Raw genomic sequence first — 17506 nt, forward strand, 5'->3', positions numbered from 1 at the left:
TCCGTTCATATGGCTGTCTAGATAAGTCTTAAACGTTCCCAGTGTGTCCGCCTCCACCACCTTGCCTGGCAGCACATTCCAGGCCCCCACCACCCTCTGTGTAAAATATGTCCTTCTGATATCTGTGTTAAACCTCCCCCCCCGTCACCTTGAACCTATGACCCCTCGTGAACGTCACCACCGACCTGGGGAAAAGCTTCCCACCGTTCACCCTATCTATGCCTTGCATAATTTTATACACCTCTATTAAGTCTCCCCTCATCCTCCGTCTTTCCAGGGAGAACAACCCCAGTTTACCCAATCTCTCCTCATAACTAAGCCCCTCCATACCAGGCAACATCCTGGTAAACCTCCTCTGTACTCTCTCCAAAGCCTCCACGTCCTTCTGGTAGTGTGGCGACCAGAACTGGACGCAGTATTCCAAATGCGGCCGAACCAACGTTCTATACATCTGCAACATCAGACCCCAACTTTTCTACTCTATGCCCCGTCCTATAAAGGCAAGCATGCCATATGCCTTCTTCACCACCTTCTCCACCTGTGACGTCACCTTCAAGGATCTGTGGACTTGCACACCCAGGTCCCTCTGCATATCTACACCCTTTATGGTTCTGCCATTTATCGTATAGCTCCTCCCCACATTATTTCTACCAAAATGCATCACTTCGCATTTATCAGGATTGAACTCCATCTGCCATTTCTTTGCCCAAATTTCCAGCCTATCTATATCCTTCTGTAGCTTCTGACAATGCTCCTCACTATCTGCAAGTCCTGCCAATTTTGTGTCGTCCGCAAACTTATTGATCACCCCAGTTACACCTTCTTCCAGATCGTTTATATAAATCACAAACAGCAGAGGTCCCAATACAGAGCCCTGCGGAACACCACTAGTCACAGGCCTCCAGCCGGAAAAAGACCCTTCCACTACCACCCTCTGTCTTCTGTGACCAAGCCAGTTCTCCACCCATCTAGCCACCTCCCCCTTTATCCCATGAGATCCAACCTTTTTCACCAGCCTGCCATGAGGGACTTTGTCAAATGCTTTACTAAAGTCCATATAGACGACATCCATGGCCCTTCCCTCGTCAACCATTCTGGCCACTTCTTCAAAAAACTCCACCAGGTTAGTGAGGCATGACCTCCCTCTCACAAAACCATGCTGACTATCGTTAATGAGTTTATTCCTTTCTAAATGCGCATACATCCTATCTCTAAGAATCTTCTCCAACAACTTCCCCACCACGGACGTCAAGCTCACCGGCCTATAAGATTTCCTCATTTTTCTAACATTTCTGCGACATTGTGGTACATCCCCGATATCCGCAGCAGAGATGGAGGCAGTTTAAGGACCGCTCTATCCCTATTGCCTTTGATAATGTTGGTGGGGGTCCCCTAGAGGACTGAGACCTGGAAGGTCCCACCTGTTTTGGATCTCCTGTTATGGGTCAGTTGCACCTTCCTTGGCTGGAGTTGATGGGTGTTATATACTGCAGTTGTTCAAGGATTAAAGAATGCAAAGTGATAAAACGTAAATGGGTTCAAAAACAACAGAACAGGTTTATTCAATAGTTGTTGACTCGACAAAGGTTGGATCTAGACTAGGCAAAATCCCATGAATTAGTCAATGACATCACGAACCATACACATGACCAGACCGTGCAACAGCCCAGTGAGTCTAATATACAACAATGGGGCCACAGGCAGAGGGGAATGGGATCAGCTGGACCTGGATGGATGGCCCCAGGGTCTCCATCTGCTGATCTTCCTCCCTATGAGTGCCCAAGAGCCCTTGCCTGACTCCCTGTGGAGATGGGGCTCCTGGAGGGAGGCCAAGGTGCCCAGGATATTGCCTACGGCCCCCAGATCACTGGCCTCTCCCGCTGTTTGCGCCCCCCCCCCTACTCCTGGATATACCCTCCCACCCACCCCCCACCCGCAGCCAATCACACCTCCACCCCCCTCCTCGACCCAGGTGATCGCTGCCCTGGTTGATCACTGATTGCAGAGATTGCAGCATCCTCCTCCCCACCGATCCCCAGTTGCAAAGTGCATAGCTTCCCCACCCGCCCACCTCCCCTTAGGCCTTGCCCCATCATGTCCCCATCCCTTGGCACTGCTCAGTGCCCGGTGGGCAGTGCCCGGCCTGACACTGCCCAAGGGGCACTGCCCATCCCTGCCCCTAACCACCCTGAGGTCCTCTCTCGCCTCTGGTCCTACTGATGAGGCCACCACGTCAAGTCCCTGTTGATGGGGATCATACGTGATCTTCTCGGGTGAGGACCTTCACTGGCAAGGCCGCTAAGATAAATGAACCCAGATGATTATGTCCGAGACTCACTAATTATATGGAAATGCAGATTTAAATATTAAAATCAGCTTTGCATCCTTCATGGCGTCCAGACCTTCTATCTCATTAAGTAATGGCAGAGAGGAAGAATAAGTGCCTGCCCCATCTTGTAATTTGGAGAGCAACTCATTGATGTATAATTAATGAGCTTCAGAACTAAAGGTTGGGCATGATTTCCTGCCCCACCACCCAACAGGAAAGGTGCCATGAAACCCACCCTCCAGCACAGTGGGTCTCCAGAATAAGAATCCCACCCTGTGTTCAGACATTTGCCAATCACATCTGTAATGTAACCATGGCAAGATCTTTAGGATGATGGCTTTTGCCTTCCTGCCAAGCAAGGAGTCGGTAGCAAACATATTCTGACCAATACTGACTGCTCTGCGGTCATTTCACACTCCAAAGAGCTTCCATTGGAATTCCCTCCCCTCAGTCAGAAGGAAATCCCAGCTCAGATACCTGCCATCCAATCTGATTGCCTAACACCTCTATAGTCCCAACGATACCACAAGTTGCAGTGTATAGGATGAGGACTGCAAATATTTCCCAGGGTTTAAGTCAGGACCAGGTAAGTATAAAGGATTCAATGTGGGGTGGAAAGGTTGCATGAAGGGGGTTGGGAAGATGGGGGTTGGAGGTGTTGGTGGTAAAGTCAGGGGCGGAGTGATCACCTGCAGGGGTCAGACTTCGTTTGGGAGGTGGGGTGGGGAGCAGATGGCAATGTTAATAGGAGGCCTTTGATGGAGGCCCCTCCCCAAATCCTGAGCAGGGTCACTTTTCAGGCATTCCCCCCAAACCCCTGCTCCATGTCCAAATCACCTTCTCCTACTCTTTCTTGTTCAACTCCAACATTATGCTTACCTATTCCTCCATTCCTGCTTCAATGCAGCTAGTGACAAATAAATACTCAGAACAATCTTCAAGAAGAGGAACTGAACATTTATTGTATCATTACATGGTGTGCAGATATGACCAGTCTGAGTTGGTACAGTATGGTTTCAATAGCAATGCCCACATTGTCGTATCTGATTCACTCCAGCACTTCCCACAATACATTTCAGTTGGATAAGCAACATCATATTGATATTCAGAATAGGCTGTGGTAGAATTACATTGTTCATCACTTGATCAGACTACCATCCTGATAATGACAGATAAACATTCTTTCAAAATTAATAAAGAAAAATGTTTGCATTTATATAGAGCCTTTAGCATAGAATTTTTTAAAGTTGCAATTATTGTTTGACAAGAATTGTTACATGTGGATAAACATTGATTAAGTTTAATTGATCTGGCAGCCAATTGTAGATTAAAAATACAATATTTCACATCAGTAACATCAATCCTTTGTTCATATCAGTGACATTGCAGCACATGAGGTTCCAGTGAGTTGGTGTAACACATTCCCTCACCTCTCCTCCCACAGTAACTGCTCTTCTGCTGCTATTACCAATCATTTTGCTTTCCCTCTTCCTAGCCAGCTGGAACTAATGTGTCGGCCATCATTCTGGCAGTGAGTTTCATTCACTCTCCTGATCAATGTGCCGTGACAATGGTAGGTGTTGGTGATGACACCAGTGAATATATGGCAGTAGTGGGAGCTTTTGTTACTCTCCCTTCTATGGTAATAATGTTGGTTGGTACTGGTGACTGCCCCTCTAAGACACAGGGATACAGACCCCAGTCACAGTGTCTATGGCCAGATAGAGCCTTGTAAAGCATTGCTCCTCAATGGAGTTGAAATAACTCTTTGTCTGCCATCTTTCTGATGAATGTCGTCAACCTGAAACTCTGGATGGGATTTTCCGATTCCACTGCAACTCCCGGCAGGACTGGAAAATCCCTGTTTCTCTCTTCATGGTTGAGGCATAATTGGCTGAGCAATTCCAACATTTTCTGTTTTTATCTCAGATTTGCAGCATTGCAGCGTCTTGCATTAACATTAGGCTGTTCCTGTACCCTCTTTCTCTGCTGTCTCATTGTCTGTAGGCACTGCTTCTCAGGTAAAAATAAGATCCAACGGAGTTGGAAAAAATTCAAAAAAGCAACAGAGAATTCATTCCATTTCAGATGGATAGTGCATGATGCAGTGATTCAAAAAGCAATGTGTACAGGAATGTGTGGTGAAGCGGGTGAAAGGTTTTAACGGCACTGAAAAATAACTTGTAGCTTGATAATATTGTGATCGGAGTACACTGGCAATAAGCTTGCACTGTGGCTTATTCACCTATTGCGGATAAAGTTTGGTGCGAATGAAATCTATGTGGGTGAAATAGGGGCTACTTACACTCAGAGAATCAATCCCACAGTATCCATGGGTTTTGTCTCCACCGGGGTCGTCCATTTCAGCAATGATGCTCTTGTTATCAATCCAACAGGAACACTGAGGTAGACATGATTGAGGTGTATAAGATTATGAGGGGTATGGACTGGGTGAGTAGGGAGCAGCTGTTCCCCTTGGTTGAGGGGTCAATCTCAAGGGGGCATAGTTGTAGGGTAAAGGACAGGAGATTCAGAAAAGACTTGAGGGAAAAAAAAATTACTCAGAGGGTGGTGGGAATCCGGAATGTGCTGCCTGGGAAGTTAGTGGAGATGTGGAGATGCCGGCGTTGGACTGGGGTAAACACAGTAATGTCATTGATGAAGACGAACATCTCGCCAAGGCCATCCCCACACCCCCACTTCTTGCCTTCAAACAACCACGCAACCTCAAACAGACCATTGTCCGCAGCAAACTACCCAGCCTTCAGGGGAACAGTGACCATGACACCACACAACCCTGCCACAGCAACCTCTGCAAGACGTGCCGGATCATCGACACGGATGCCATCATCTCACATGAGAACACCATCTACCAGGTACACGGTACATACTCTTGCAACTCGGCCAACGTTGTCTACCTGATACGCTGCAGGAAAGGATGTCCCGAGGCATGGTACATTGGGGAAACCATGCAGACGCTACGACAACGGATGAATGAACACTGCTCGACAATCACCAGGCAAGACTGTTCTCTTCCTTGGGGGGAGCACTTCAGCAGTCATGGGCATTCAGCCTTGGATCTTCAGGTAAGCGTTCTCCAAGGCGGCCTTCACGACACACGACAGCGCAGAGTCACTGAGCAGAAACTGATAGCCAAGTTCCGCACACATGAGGATGGCCTAAACCGGGATGTTGAATTTATGTCACATTATCCGTAACCCCCACAGCTTGCCCCTGGTCTTGCATAATCTCACCAGCTGTTCTGTCTGGAGACAATACACATCTCTTTAACCTGTGTTTAATGTTCCCTCCAACCACATTATCTGTACCTTTTAAGACCTGGCTGGCTGTAGAGATTTGCATTCTAATTAGTATTCTGTAACTTGATTTCTGTGTCTGTGCACTGTTGGAGAACAGAGACCACTCCATCTGACGAAGGAGCAGCAAGCTCCGAAAGCTTATGGTATTTGCTACCAAATAAACCTGTTGGACTTTAACCTGGTGTTGTGAGACTTCTTACTGAAGTTAGTGGAGGCCAGGAACCTTACAACCTTAAAAATATATTTGGATGAGCACTTGAAATATTATAACATTCAAGGATATAGGACAAGTGCTGGAAAATGGCATTAGCAATAAGGTTGATTTGCTTGTAATTGTATTTAATTTAAATGAATTGTCTGGGTGCAGCATGTGTGTGCGATACTGGGTGAGTTCTTTTAAAATTCTCAGTCTGATTTCTCTCCTTGCGTTACAGCCAGACAAGTCCTTTCTCCAAATGCTCGACCATGAAAATCCTTCCCAGAAACAGATGAGGAATATTTCCAGAATGATTTAAGCAAAAATGAAACATTGTTCAGTAGAATTCTTGCAAATGTATTGGTTAGGCCCTTTAATATATGAGCTACAGCATTAACATCTGAACTGATATCTACTCTAGTTCATTTTCACCCCTAAATGCAACCTTCACCACGTTCCGTGCATTCTCTGTAAGGTCATCCAGTGCATCACTCAGCAGTTTGTAGGTCATAAGAAATGATGATCCTGCACCAAAGATGGATCCAATGATTGGGATGTTATTAATAGCGAGCTCAACTGCTGAAATTGTGGCAGAAGCGAGACCCCAACGTAATCTCATTATTCTCTCTGGAGTTATTTCATCCACCAGAGGAGTTTTCACCACGGCTTTCAGTTCTTCCACAGGTTTTCCTGCCATGTTGGCCAGTCTTTGAAGAGAGGCATTATCCAGACCCAGACATTTACGGAAATGTATTATTCCTTTAACCACGATCCCAATGTCACAAGCAAGGGAGACTCCAGGAACCGGCACTGCTCCCACTGCTCCGGAAAGTGTTGCCAACATCCAGATTTGTTTTTTCAGCTCTTCCCTTTTCTTCTCTACAATTTCCAAGTTTAGGTTTTGAAGGGACAGGATGTACACACTTCTCTTTATACTGGGAAGATCATCTTCAAGATCATTATTTAAAAGACGAAAATCATATAGATTCAGATCAAAGTTTGATATCAGGAAAACACGGGGTGATGGGATCCCTGCCTCGTCCAACTTGCTGACACAATAACTCCTGATCTTTTTGAGTTCTTCATCTTCATTAAATTTCCTCCTTCCCTTTCTCGTTGCATTGAAATCATTATCAATTTTAGATCGAATGAAGTAGAAATTCTTCTCCAGCCGTTTAATTTCTTTGGCGAGTTTTACATCATTTTCTGTGAATCGACTGGCTGAAATAATGATGAAGAAATCATATCTTTCAAACTTCATTGCCCTGAGGTATGTATCCGCTGGAAATTTTGTCGTTCCCATTCCTGGCAGGTCCCAGAAATGAACATTTGGTAGGTTGGGATGTTTGTATCTGATTGGTTCCATTGTGGTTTCTGTGGTTCCTGTTTCAGCTGCTCCCTCATCATCGCTCAGAAGTCCTCTCATCGCATTGATGAAGGTGGATTTCCCTACACCTGATTCTCCTGACACTGCAATGTTAAGCTCTGTATTATCCAGATCATGGACATTATCCTGTAGCAATGGTGTAGCCATCTCCAGCCCACCCTCTTCATGAGATGACTTCAGTTTGTTAAGCTCTTCCAGACTGAAGAATGAAGAATATGAAGAATGAGCCATCTGATCTTTGAAAGAAAACATTTTTAATGTTGTATTGCACCAGACTAAAACAACTTGCATTTTGTCATATTCTCAGAACCTGCTAACACACTTCACATCTATATTTTTTAACTGCGTCACTGTAATTATCTGTTAAGTGTCTCAATGAATTAATTTACAGCAAGGTCAACAATGACTAATGAGATGAATGGCCATTTGATCAGTCTTTTCCTGAAGGGAAACACTCTTCCTTAAACTGATGGACTCCTTCTGGATCCAGAGGTACAACAGCTAATGAACCTTCTTTAGGCTGTTTCCAACGCCAGCATATCTTTCCTTAGATAAGGGGACCAAAACTGTTTTTCAATCTTTCTCCATTTAAATAATATTCAGCTCCTTTATCCTTCATACCAAAGTGAAAAACTTCACATTTTCCTACATTATATTCCATCTGCCAAGTTTTTGCCCATTTGCTTAACCTGTCTATATCCCTCTGTAGACTCTTTGTGTTATCCTCACCACTTGTCCTCCCACCCATTTTTGTGTTATTTGCAAACTTGGCAATAATACATTCACTTCCCTCATCCAGATCATTGATATATATTGTAAACAAATCGTGGCCTCAGCACAGATTCCTGTGGCACTCCACTAGTTACAAGTTCTATCCTGAAAATGCCCCTATTATCCCAATTCTCTGTCTTCTATTAGTTAACAAATCCTCTACCCATGCTAATATACTACTCCCAACACCATGAGCTCTTATCTTACTGAGTAGCCTTTTGTGCAGTACATTATCAAACATTTTTTGGAAATCCAAGTATATTACATCCACTGGTTCCCCTTTATCTATCCTGCATGTTACCGCCTCAAAATATGCTAATACATTTTTTGGACATGATTTCCTCTTCATGAAGCCATGCTGACTCTACTTGATTATATTATGTATTTCTAAATGCTCTGCTATTACATCCTTTATAATGGATTGTAACATTTTCCCAATGTCAATGGCAAATAACTGGCCTATAGTTACCTGTTTTTGTCAACCTCCCTTTTTGGATAATGGTATTATACTGGCTGTTCTTTCATCCTTTGAGGGTTTTCCAGAATTTAGGAATTCTTGGAACATTACTACCAGTACATCCACTATCTCTGTAGCTACTTCCTCTAATATCCTAGGATGCAACACATCAGGTTACCCAGAGGGAAGGGTCACATGGTGACTCATAAAAGGGGACATTGGGAAGGGAGGCCATGTTGTCTTCAGTCATGGGAGCAACAGGGAATTCATTGAAACTCAAGGTCCGTGGTCAGAGACTAGCAGAGTAGAGTCAGAGAGTATAGACACTCCTTGGCCTTACAGTCATGAATCAGAGAGTGGAGGCAGTTCTGCAGCACCATAGAACATAGAACGCAGTACAGGCCCTTCGGCCCTCGATGTTGTGCCAACCTGTGAAACGAATCTAAAGCCCCTCTAATCTACACTATTCCAATATCATCCATATGTTTATCCAATGACCGTTTAAATGCTCTTAATGTTGACGAGTCCACGACTGTTGCAGGCAGGGCATTCCACGCCCTTACTACTCTCTGAGTAAAGAACCTACCTCTAACATCTGTCCTATATCATCACCCCTCAATTTAAAGCTATGTCCCCTCATGCTAGCCATCACCATCCGAGGAAAAAGGTTCACACTGTCCACCCTATCTAATCCTCTGATCATCTTATATGCCTCTATTAAGTCACTTCTTAACCTTCTTCTCTCTAACGAAAACAGCCTCAAGTCACTCAGCCTTTCCTCATAAGACCTTCCCACCATACCAGGCAACATCCTGGTAAATCTCCTCTGCACCCTTTCCAATGCTTCCACATCCTTCCTATAATGCGGCGACCAGAACTGTATGCAATACTCCAAGTGCGGCCGCAGCAGAGTTTTGTACAGCTGCAACATGACATCATGGCTCCAAAACTCATTCCCTCTACCAATAAAAGCCAACACACTGTACGCCTTCTTAATAACCCTATCAACCTGGGTGCCAACCTTCAGGGATCTATGCACATGGACACCGAGATCTCTCTGCTCATCCACACTACCTCGTACTGGGGAATGAGCCCGGTCAGGTCTTCAAAGTTTCGGTAGGGGAACATGTGGCAAATAGTGACCACAATTCTGTTAGCTTTAGGATAGTGATGGAAAAGGATGAGTGGTGTCCCAAGGGTAAGGTGTTGGATTGGGGGAAGGCTAACTTTAGTGGGATTAGGCAGAAATTGGCAGCTCTTGATTAGGAGAGGTCGTTTGAGGGTAAATCCACATCTGGCATGTGGGAGTCTTTCAAGGAACAGTTGTTAGGGCTACAGGACAGGCATGTGTCTGTTAAAAAGAAGGATAGGAAGGGTAGGATTCGAGAACCATGGATAACCAGGGAAATTGAGGGACTGGTCAAAAAGAAAAGAGAGGCGTATGGTAGGTCCAGGCAGCTAAAAACAGAGGGAGCTCTGGAGGAGTACCAAGAAAATAGGAAAGAACTCAAACGGAGAATTAGAAGAGCAAAAAGGGGTCACGAAATGTTCTTGGCAGACAGGATTAAGGAGAATCCCAAGGCATTTTATTCATACGTTAGGAACAAAAGGGTTGTCAGGGAAAAAATCGGACCTCTCAGGGACAAAAGTGGGGAATTATGCTTGGAGCCCAAAGAAGAAGGGGAGATCCTAAATGAATACTTTGCGTCGGTATTCACAAAGGAGAGGGATGTGTTGACTGGGAGTGTCTCGGAGGGGAGTGTTGAACCGTTGGAGAAAATCTCCATTACAAAGGAGGAAGTGTTAGGTTTGTTAGAGAATTTAAAGATTGACAAATCCCAAGGGCCTGATGGAATCTATCCAAGGCTGCTCAGGGAGACGAGAGATGAAATCGCTGGGCCTCTGACGCAAATCTTTGTCTCGTCAATGGACGCAGGTGAGGTCCCAGAGGATTGGAGGATAGCTAATGTGGTCCCGTTATTTAAGAAGGGTAGGAAGGATAACCCGGGTAATTATAGGCCGGTGAGCTTGACGTCCGTGGTGGGGAAGTTGTTGGAGAAGATTCTTAGAGATAGGATGTATGCGCATTTAGAAAGGAATAAACTCATTAACGATAGTCAGCATGGTTTTGTGAGAGGGAGGTCATGCCTCACTAACCTGGTGGAGTTTTTTGAAGAAGTGACCAAAATGGTTGACGAGAGAAGGGCAGTGGATGTCGTCTATATGGACTTTAGTAAAGCGTTTGACAAAGTCCCTCATGGTAGGCTGGTGAAAAAGGTTGGATCTCATGGGATAAAGGGGGAGGTGGCTAGATGGGTGGAGAACTGGCTTGGTCACTGAAGACAGAGGGTGGTAGTGGAAGGGTCTTTTTCCGGCTGGAGGCCTGTGACTAGTGGTGTTCCGCAGGGCTCTGTATTGGGACCTCTGCTGTTTGTGATTTATATAAATGATCTGGAAGAAGGTGTAACTGGGGTGATCAGTAAGTTTGCGGACGACACAAAATTGGCAGGACTTGCAGATAGTGAGGAGCATTGTCAGAAGCTACAGAAGGATATAGATAGGCTGGAAATTTGGGCAAAGAAATGGCAGATGGAGTTCAATCCTGATGAATGCGAAGTGATGCATTTTGATAGAAATAATGTAAGAAGGAGCTATACGATAAATGGCAGAACCATAAAGGGTGTAGATACGCAGAGGGACCTGGGTGTGCAAGTCCACAGATCCTTCAAAGTGACGTCACAGGTGGAGAAGGTGGTGAAGAAGGCATATGGCATGCTTGCCTTTATAGGAAGGGGCATAGAGTATAAAAGTTGGGGTCTGATGTTGCAGATGTATAGAACGTTGGTTCGGCCGCATCTGGAGTACTGCGTCCAGTTCTGGTCGCCACACTACCGGAAGGACGTGGAGGCTTTGGATAGAGTACAGAGGAGGTTTACCAGGATGTTACCTGGTATGGAGGGGCTTAGTTATGAGGAGAGATTGGGTAAACTGGGGTTGTTCTCCCTGGAAAGACGGAGGATGAGGGGAGACTTAATAGAGGTGTATAAAATTATGCAAGGCATAGATAGGGTGAACGGTGGGAAGCTTTTCCCCAGGTCAGTGGTGACGTTCACGAGGGGTCATAGGTTCAAGGTGACGGGGGGGAGGTTTAACACAGATATCAGACGGACATGTTTTACACAGAGGGTGGTGGGGGCCTGGAATGCGCTGCCAGGCAAGGTGGTGGAGGCGGACACACTGGGAACGTTTAAGACTTATCTAGACAGCCATATGAACGGAGTGGGAATGGAGGGATACAAAAGAATGGTCTAGTTTGGACCAGGGAGCGGCGCGGGCTTGGAGGGCCGAAGGGCCTGTTCCTGTGCTGTATTATTCTTTGTTCTTTGTTTGTTCTTTGTACTAAGTATCTTACCATTAGCCCAGTACTCTGTATTCCTGTTACTCCTTCCATAGTGAATCACCTCACACTTTTTCGCATTAAACTCCATTTGCCACCTCTCAACCCAGCTCTGAAGCTTATCTATGTCCCTCTGTAACCTGCCACATCCTTCCGCACTGTCCATAACTCCACCGACTTTAGTGTCATCCGCAAATTTACTAACCCATCCTTCTGCGCCCTCATCCAGGTCAATTATAAAAATGACAAACAGCAGTGGCCCCAATACAGATCCTTGCGATACACCACTCGTAACTGAACTCCAGGATGAACATTTCCCATCAACTATCACCCTCTGTCTTCTTACAGCTAGCCAATTTCTGATCCAAACCGCAAAATCACCCTGAATCCCATGCCTCCGTATTTTCTGCAATAGCCTACCATGGGGAACCTTATCAAACGCTTTAGTGAAATCCATATACACCACATCAACTGCTTTACCCTCATCCACCTCTTTGGTCACCCTTCACAAAACCGTATTGACTATCCCTAATCAAATTGTTCTTTTCTCGATGATTATAAATCCTATCTCTTATAATCCTTTCCAAAACTTTGCCCACAACAGAAGTAAGGCTCACTGGTCTATAATTACCAGGGTTGTCTCTACTCCCCTTCTTGAACAAGGGGACAACATTTGCTATCCTCCAGTCTTCTGGCACTATTCCAGTAGACAATGACGACATAAAGATCAAAGCCAAATGCTCTGCAATCTCTTCCCTGGCTTCCCAGAGAATCCTAGGATAAATCCCATCCGGCCCAGGGGACTTATCTATTTTCACACTTTCCAGAATTGCTAACACCTCCTCCTTATGAACTTCAATCCCGTCTAGTCTAATAGCCTGTATCTCAGTATTTTCTTCGACAACATTGTCTTTTTCCTGCGTGAATACTGATGAAAAATATTCATTTAGCGCCTCTCCTATCTCTTCGGACTCCACGCACAACTTCCCACTACTGTCCTTGACTGGCCCTAATCTTACCCGAGTCATTCTTTTATTCCTGACATACCTATAGAAAGCTTTAGGGTTTTCCTTGATCCTACCTGCTAAAGGCTTGTCATGTCCCCTCCTGGCTCCTCTTAGCTCTCTCTTTAGGTCCTTCCTGGCTAACTTGTAACTCTCAAGTGCCCTGACTGAGCCTTCACGTCTCATCTTTACATAAGTCTTCTTCTTCCTCTTCACAAGAGATTCAACTTCTTTAGTAAACCACGGTTCCCTCGCTCGACCACTTCCTCCCTGTCTGACAGGCACATACGTCTCAAGGACGCACAGTAGTTGTTCCTTGAACAAGCTCCACATTTCAATTGTGCCTATCCCCTGCAGTTTTCTTCCCCATCCTGTACATCCTAAATCTCGCCTAATCGCATCATAATTTCCTTTCCCCCAGCTATAATACTTGCCCTGCGGTGTATACCTATCCCTTTCCATCGCTAAAGTAAACGTAACCGAATTGTGGTCACTATCACCAAAGTGTTCACCGACCTCCAAATCTAACACCTGGTCTGGTTCATTACCAGTACCAAATCCAATGTGGCCTCGCCTCTTGTTGGCATATCTACCTACTGTGTCAGGAAACCCTCCTGCACACATTGGACAAAAACTGACCCATCTAAAGTACTCGAACTATAGCGTTTCCAGTCAATATTTGTAAAGTTAAAGTCCCCCATAACAACTACCCTGTTACTTTCACTCCTATCCAGAATCATCTTTGCAATCCTTCCCACTACATCTCTGGAACTTTTCGGAGACCTACAGAAAACTCCCTACAGGGTGACCTCTCCTTTCCTGTTTCTAACCTCAGCCCATACTACCTCAGTAGACGAGTCCTCATCAAACGTCCTTTCTGCCACCGTAATACTGTCCTTGACTAACAATGCCACACCTCCCCCGCTTTTACCACCTTACCTGATCTTACTGAAACATCTAAACCTTGGAACCTGCAACAACTATTCCTGTCATGCTCTATCCATGTCTCCGAGATGGCCACAACATCGAAATCCCAGGTACCAACCCACCTTATTCCAGATGCTCCTTGTGTTGACGTAGACACACTTCAAACCACCTTCCTGCCCGCCGGTACACTCCTGCGACTTTGAAACCTTATTCATGACCTCACTACCCACATCCTCCTGTACACTGTACATCCTTCCCGTTCAAATTCATTGGGCAAAAAACCGTCTCAGGTCTCTCCGCGGCCTACTTCCGGTTTCCTGTTTCCTGTTGCGCAGGAAAACAAAGCTCCAAAAAAAGTAAGTGAAAATCAACTCAGCTTATCTTATCTTCCAGTTCTCTGCTCCAAAAGCACTCCCCTCTCTGCCCGCTCCACCGGAAGAATGAGGTCGAACCTTGTATGTCAGTGTCTTTTTAAAAAAAAACTACAAACCGTCCCAAGTCTCTCTGTAGCCTACTTCCGGTTTCCTGTTGCTCAGGAAAAAAAAACTCTGAAAAACGTAAGTGAAAATAAACTCAGCTTATCTTATCTTCCAGTTCTCCCCTCCAAAATCACTCCCCTCTCTGCCCGCTCCACCGGAAGAATGAGATCTTACAGTGGATAAGATGGATTAACTATGGATATTTAACTGTGGATCTTACAGTCAAGAGTAAGAGATTTGAGACAGGTTTGGGATATATACCTGGAATTGAGCATGACTGGAGAAGGCTGGATTGTGAGAGGGAGAGCATCGAAGCTGGTCTTGAAGTAATAGAACCACTACCTTGCACTTCAGAAGATATGATACTGTTGTCAATCGAAAGTAGAAGCGAAGCTGAATGGGAGGCGCCTGAGGCAGTATGGGAGGAGTAGACTGCTGGACTAAGGAGCCCTTTCTGGGGTTTCTGTCTAACTTGTTGGCTCCACAAAGGTGAACTGGAATCTGCGCTGAGAGGAAGGAGGAAGACTCCTTGAGCGGAGAGCCATTGAAATCCAGATTCTCGCCCATGACCACCAAGGGATAGAAGAATAATGAAAGAACATTGTGTGTTCAACACATGGAGATGGATTTGAGAGGAAATGGAGAAGGGATTGGAGATGGGTACTAGTTTACAAGAATGGCGAGATCAAGGTTTAGTTCTTCTGAGTGGAGGAAGACCTGAGATTTTGTATACGTTCATGGGATGTGGGCATCGCTAGCAAGGTCAGCATTTATTACCCATCTCTAATGGCCCAAGAGAAGGTGGTGGTTTTTCCAGGTATCTGCTGCTCTTGTCCTTCTAGATGGTAGTGCTCGTGGATCTGGAAGGTGCTGCCTAAGAAATCTTTGTGAGTTCCTGCAGTGCATCGTGAAGATGGTACACATGGCTGCCACTGTGCATAGGTGCTGAAGGGTGAATATTTGTAGATCGGCTGCCAATCAAGTGGGTTTGCTTTGCCCTTGGTGGTGCCAAGATCTTCTCTTGTGGTCATTGCCTGGCACATTTATGGTGCAAATAACACTTGCCACTTGTCAGCCTAAGCCTGGATATTGTTCAGGTCTTTCTGCATTTGGACATGGATTACTTCAATACCTGAAAAGTCATAAATGGTACTGAACATTATGCAGTCATCAGTGAATATCCCCACTTCTGAACTTATGATGGAAGGAAGTTCATTGATGAAGCAGTTGAAGATAATTGGGCCTAAGACATTACCCTACGGAACTCCTGCAGTGATGTCCTGGAGCTGAGAAGATTGACCTCTAACCACCACAACCATCTTCCTTTGCACTAGGTATGACTCGAACCAGTGGAGTGTTTTCCCCCTGATTCCATTCACTCCAGTTTTGCTGGGGCTCCTTAATGCCATACTCGGTCGAATGCTGCCTTGACTTTCAAGGCAATCATTCTCACCTCACCTCTGACATTCAGCTCTTTTGTCCATGGCTGTAATGAGGTCAGGAGCTAAGTGACACTGGTGAAACTCGAAATGAGTATCCCTGAGCAGGTTATGGTGAAAAAGTGCCACTTGATAGTACTGTTGATACCCCTTCCATCAATTTACTGATGATTGAGAGTAGATCAATAGAGCAGTAATGGACAGGCTTGGATTTGTCCTGTTCCTGTGTATAGATGCATTCAGATGCATTCAACTGTGAAGGGAAAGAAAAACACTGCATGCTGTGCAAAAACCATTATGCTGTCAATCAAAGGCTTGTTAGACTGCACTATGAAATTGAATGAAAGCAAACATTTTCAAAGGAAAGCAAAGGACTTCAAAGGAAAGCAATGGACTTCAAAGGATTTCCAAGTGAAGGGATTAAAATCATTTTAGTGCAGCAGAGCTCTCTGTGAGACTGCCAAAACTATACGGCCATGGAAGCAATAAAAACAGGGGACGGGGGAGGATTTGGAAAGACTACAAGAGATGCCATTGTTGAATCTCTGCTCTAGATAATAGTGAAGGACTACAGACATGTTTTGATGGACCACAATAAGTCACTGCATTGAATAACAGTCAAGGACCACAGATGTGTCTGTTTGCTGATAGTCTAAACTACGTAAATATGTTTTGTTAGTAACTGGATATTGTAATTAGGCAAATGTAGAATTACCAATGTAGAGTAATTAGTTTAATACTACTGTGGGAAAGAAATGAAATAATCGGAATTATTAGCTGTGAATGGACATAGATGTTTTTTCAAACAAATGTACACCTTTGATTGGTAGATGTTGATTGCTTGTAGTTGAGTCAAAGGGTATAGTTGCCATTATATTTCATTGTTCAGGGAGTCAGTGAGCCCCTAGTGGCCGGCAGGCTTCCTTGCTATAGCACGAATAAAGATCTTAAACTTGAACACTGAGTGTCGGGCTGGTCAGTTATAGGGAGTGAGGTACACTGTAGTTGAATAGCTGTGAAATTCTCACAATACCAAGGATTTGTGCCATCTTGGAAGGCTCAGAGACAATGAATAAATGCAGTGTTTCAAAAATGGGGCTGAGTGAGCAGCTATGGAGAAGCAAAATCCCCCACAGTGAAATTGACTTCTATCAGTCAGAGGACTTAAAAGGAATCTTCTGACATCTGCAGCTTCTGAGAGAGAGAGAAAAGGGAATCTGTTCTGCAGACTGGAGTTCCACTGTGATTTGGAAGCCTGCCAAGTGTCAGGGAGCATGGAGATTAATGTGACCATGCCACTTCCTAGTTTTCACAGTACACAGGTCAGAATGAAGATTTTGATCAGAGAGATGCCTGAAATCATCATGCCAAGAGTGATGTTCAGATTTCTGAACCATGAGACTCCCATCCTGGGAAGAGTGCCAAGGTTAACCCCTTGTCCTCCCAACCTCCCCCTCCAGCCCAAGCCCAACCGAACCCCAGGACCCATGAGGGGGCACTTCCTCTGCAGCTTAACAGTGGTAGAGGGGTATATTGTCACTGCACTTACCTTCTTGACCCTTTCAGAGTGCAAGGCACCGGGTCAGATCATCACTGTCAGGGTGACAGTGAGGTTGGCACTGGGGGTCCTGAGGGCGGGACATGAGGGATAATGAGGGGTTCATGGAGCAGGTCCACCTGAGAGTGTCTCTCTTGTTGGGGTGGGGGTTGGGACCTCTGGCGAGGGGAGGTCAGATCACCCTCATCCCTGCATGGTGTGGCAGGAAGTTGATTCATTCTTTCCATGGTGGGGGGAGGGTG

The 17506-nt window shown here is 45.3% G+C and overlaps 1 protein-coding gene across 5 annotated transcripts; it reads right to left on the reverse strand.

Annotated features, from left to right (window-relative positions):
- Positions 1-3273: 3273 nt before the first annotated feature.
- Positions 3274-16656, reverse strand: LOC144492795 (interferon-inducible GTPase 5-like). Of its 5 annotated transcripts, none has more exons than XM_078211225.1 (2): positions 14529-16656; positions 3274-7468 (listed from the first exon to the last, which is right to left on the reverse strand). In XM_078211225.1, the coding sequence occupies exons 1-2, from the start codon at positions 14575-14577 to the stop codon at positions 6258-6260; spliced, it is 1260 nt and encodes a 419-aa protein (XP_078067351.1). In that variant the 5' UTR covers positions 14578-16656; the 3' UTR covers positions 3274-6257. The 5 variants fall into 5 exon arrangements, with proteins under 5 accessions (XP_078067351.1, XP_078067354.1, XP_078067350.1 ...); XM_078211228.1 differs by lacking the exon at positions 14529-16656 and adding an exon at positions 13911-14209 and having other exon boundaries at positions 3274-7431; XM_078211224.1 differs by lacking the exon at positions 14529-16656 and adding an exon at positions 13911-14209 and having other exon boundaries at positions 3274-7463.
- Positions 16657-17506: the final 850 nt, after the last annotated feature.

The sequence above is a fragment of the Mustelus asterias genome, chromosome 4 (assembly GCF_964213995.1).
Source record: "Mustelus asterias chromosome 4, sMusAst1.hap1.1, whole genome shotgun sequence".
NCBI lineage: Eukaryota > Metazoa > Chordata > Chondrichthyes > Carcharhiniformes > Triakidae > Mustelus > Mustelus asterias.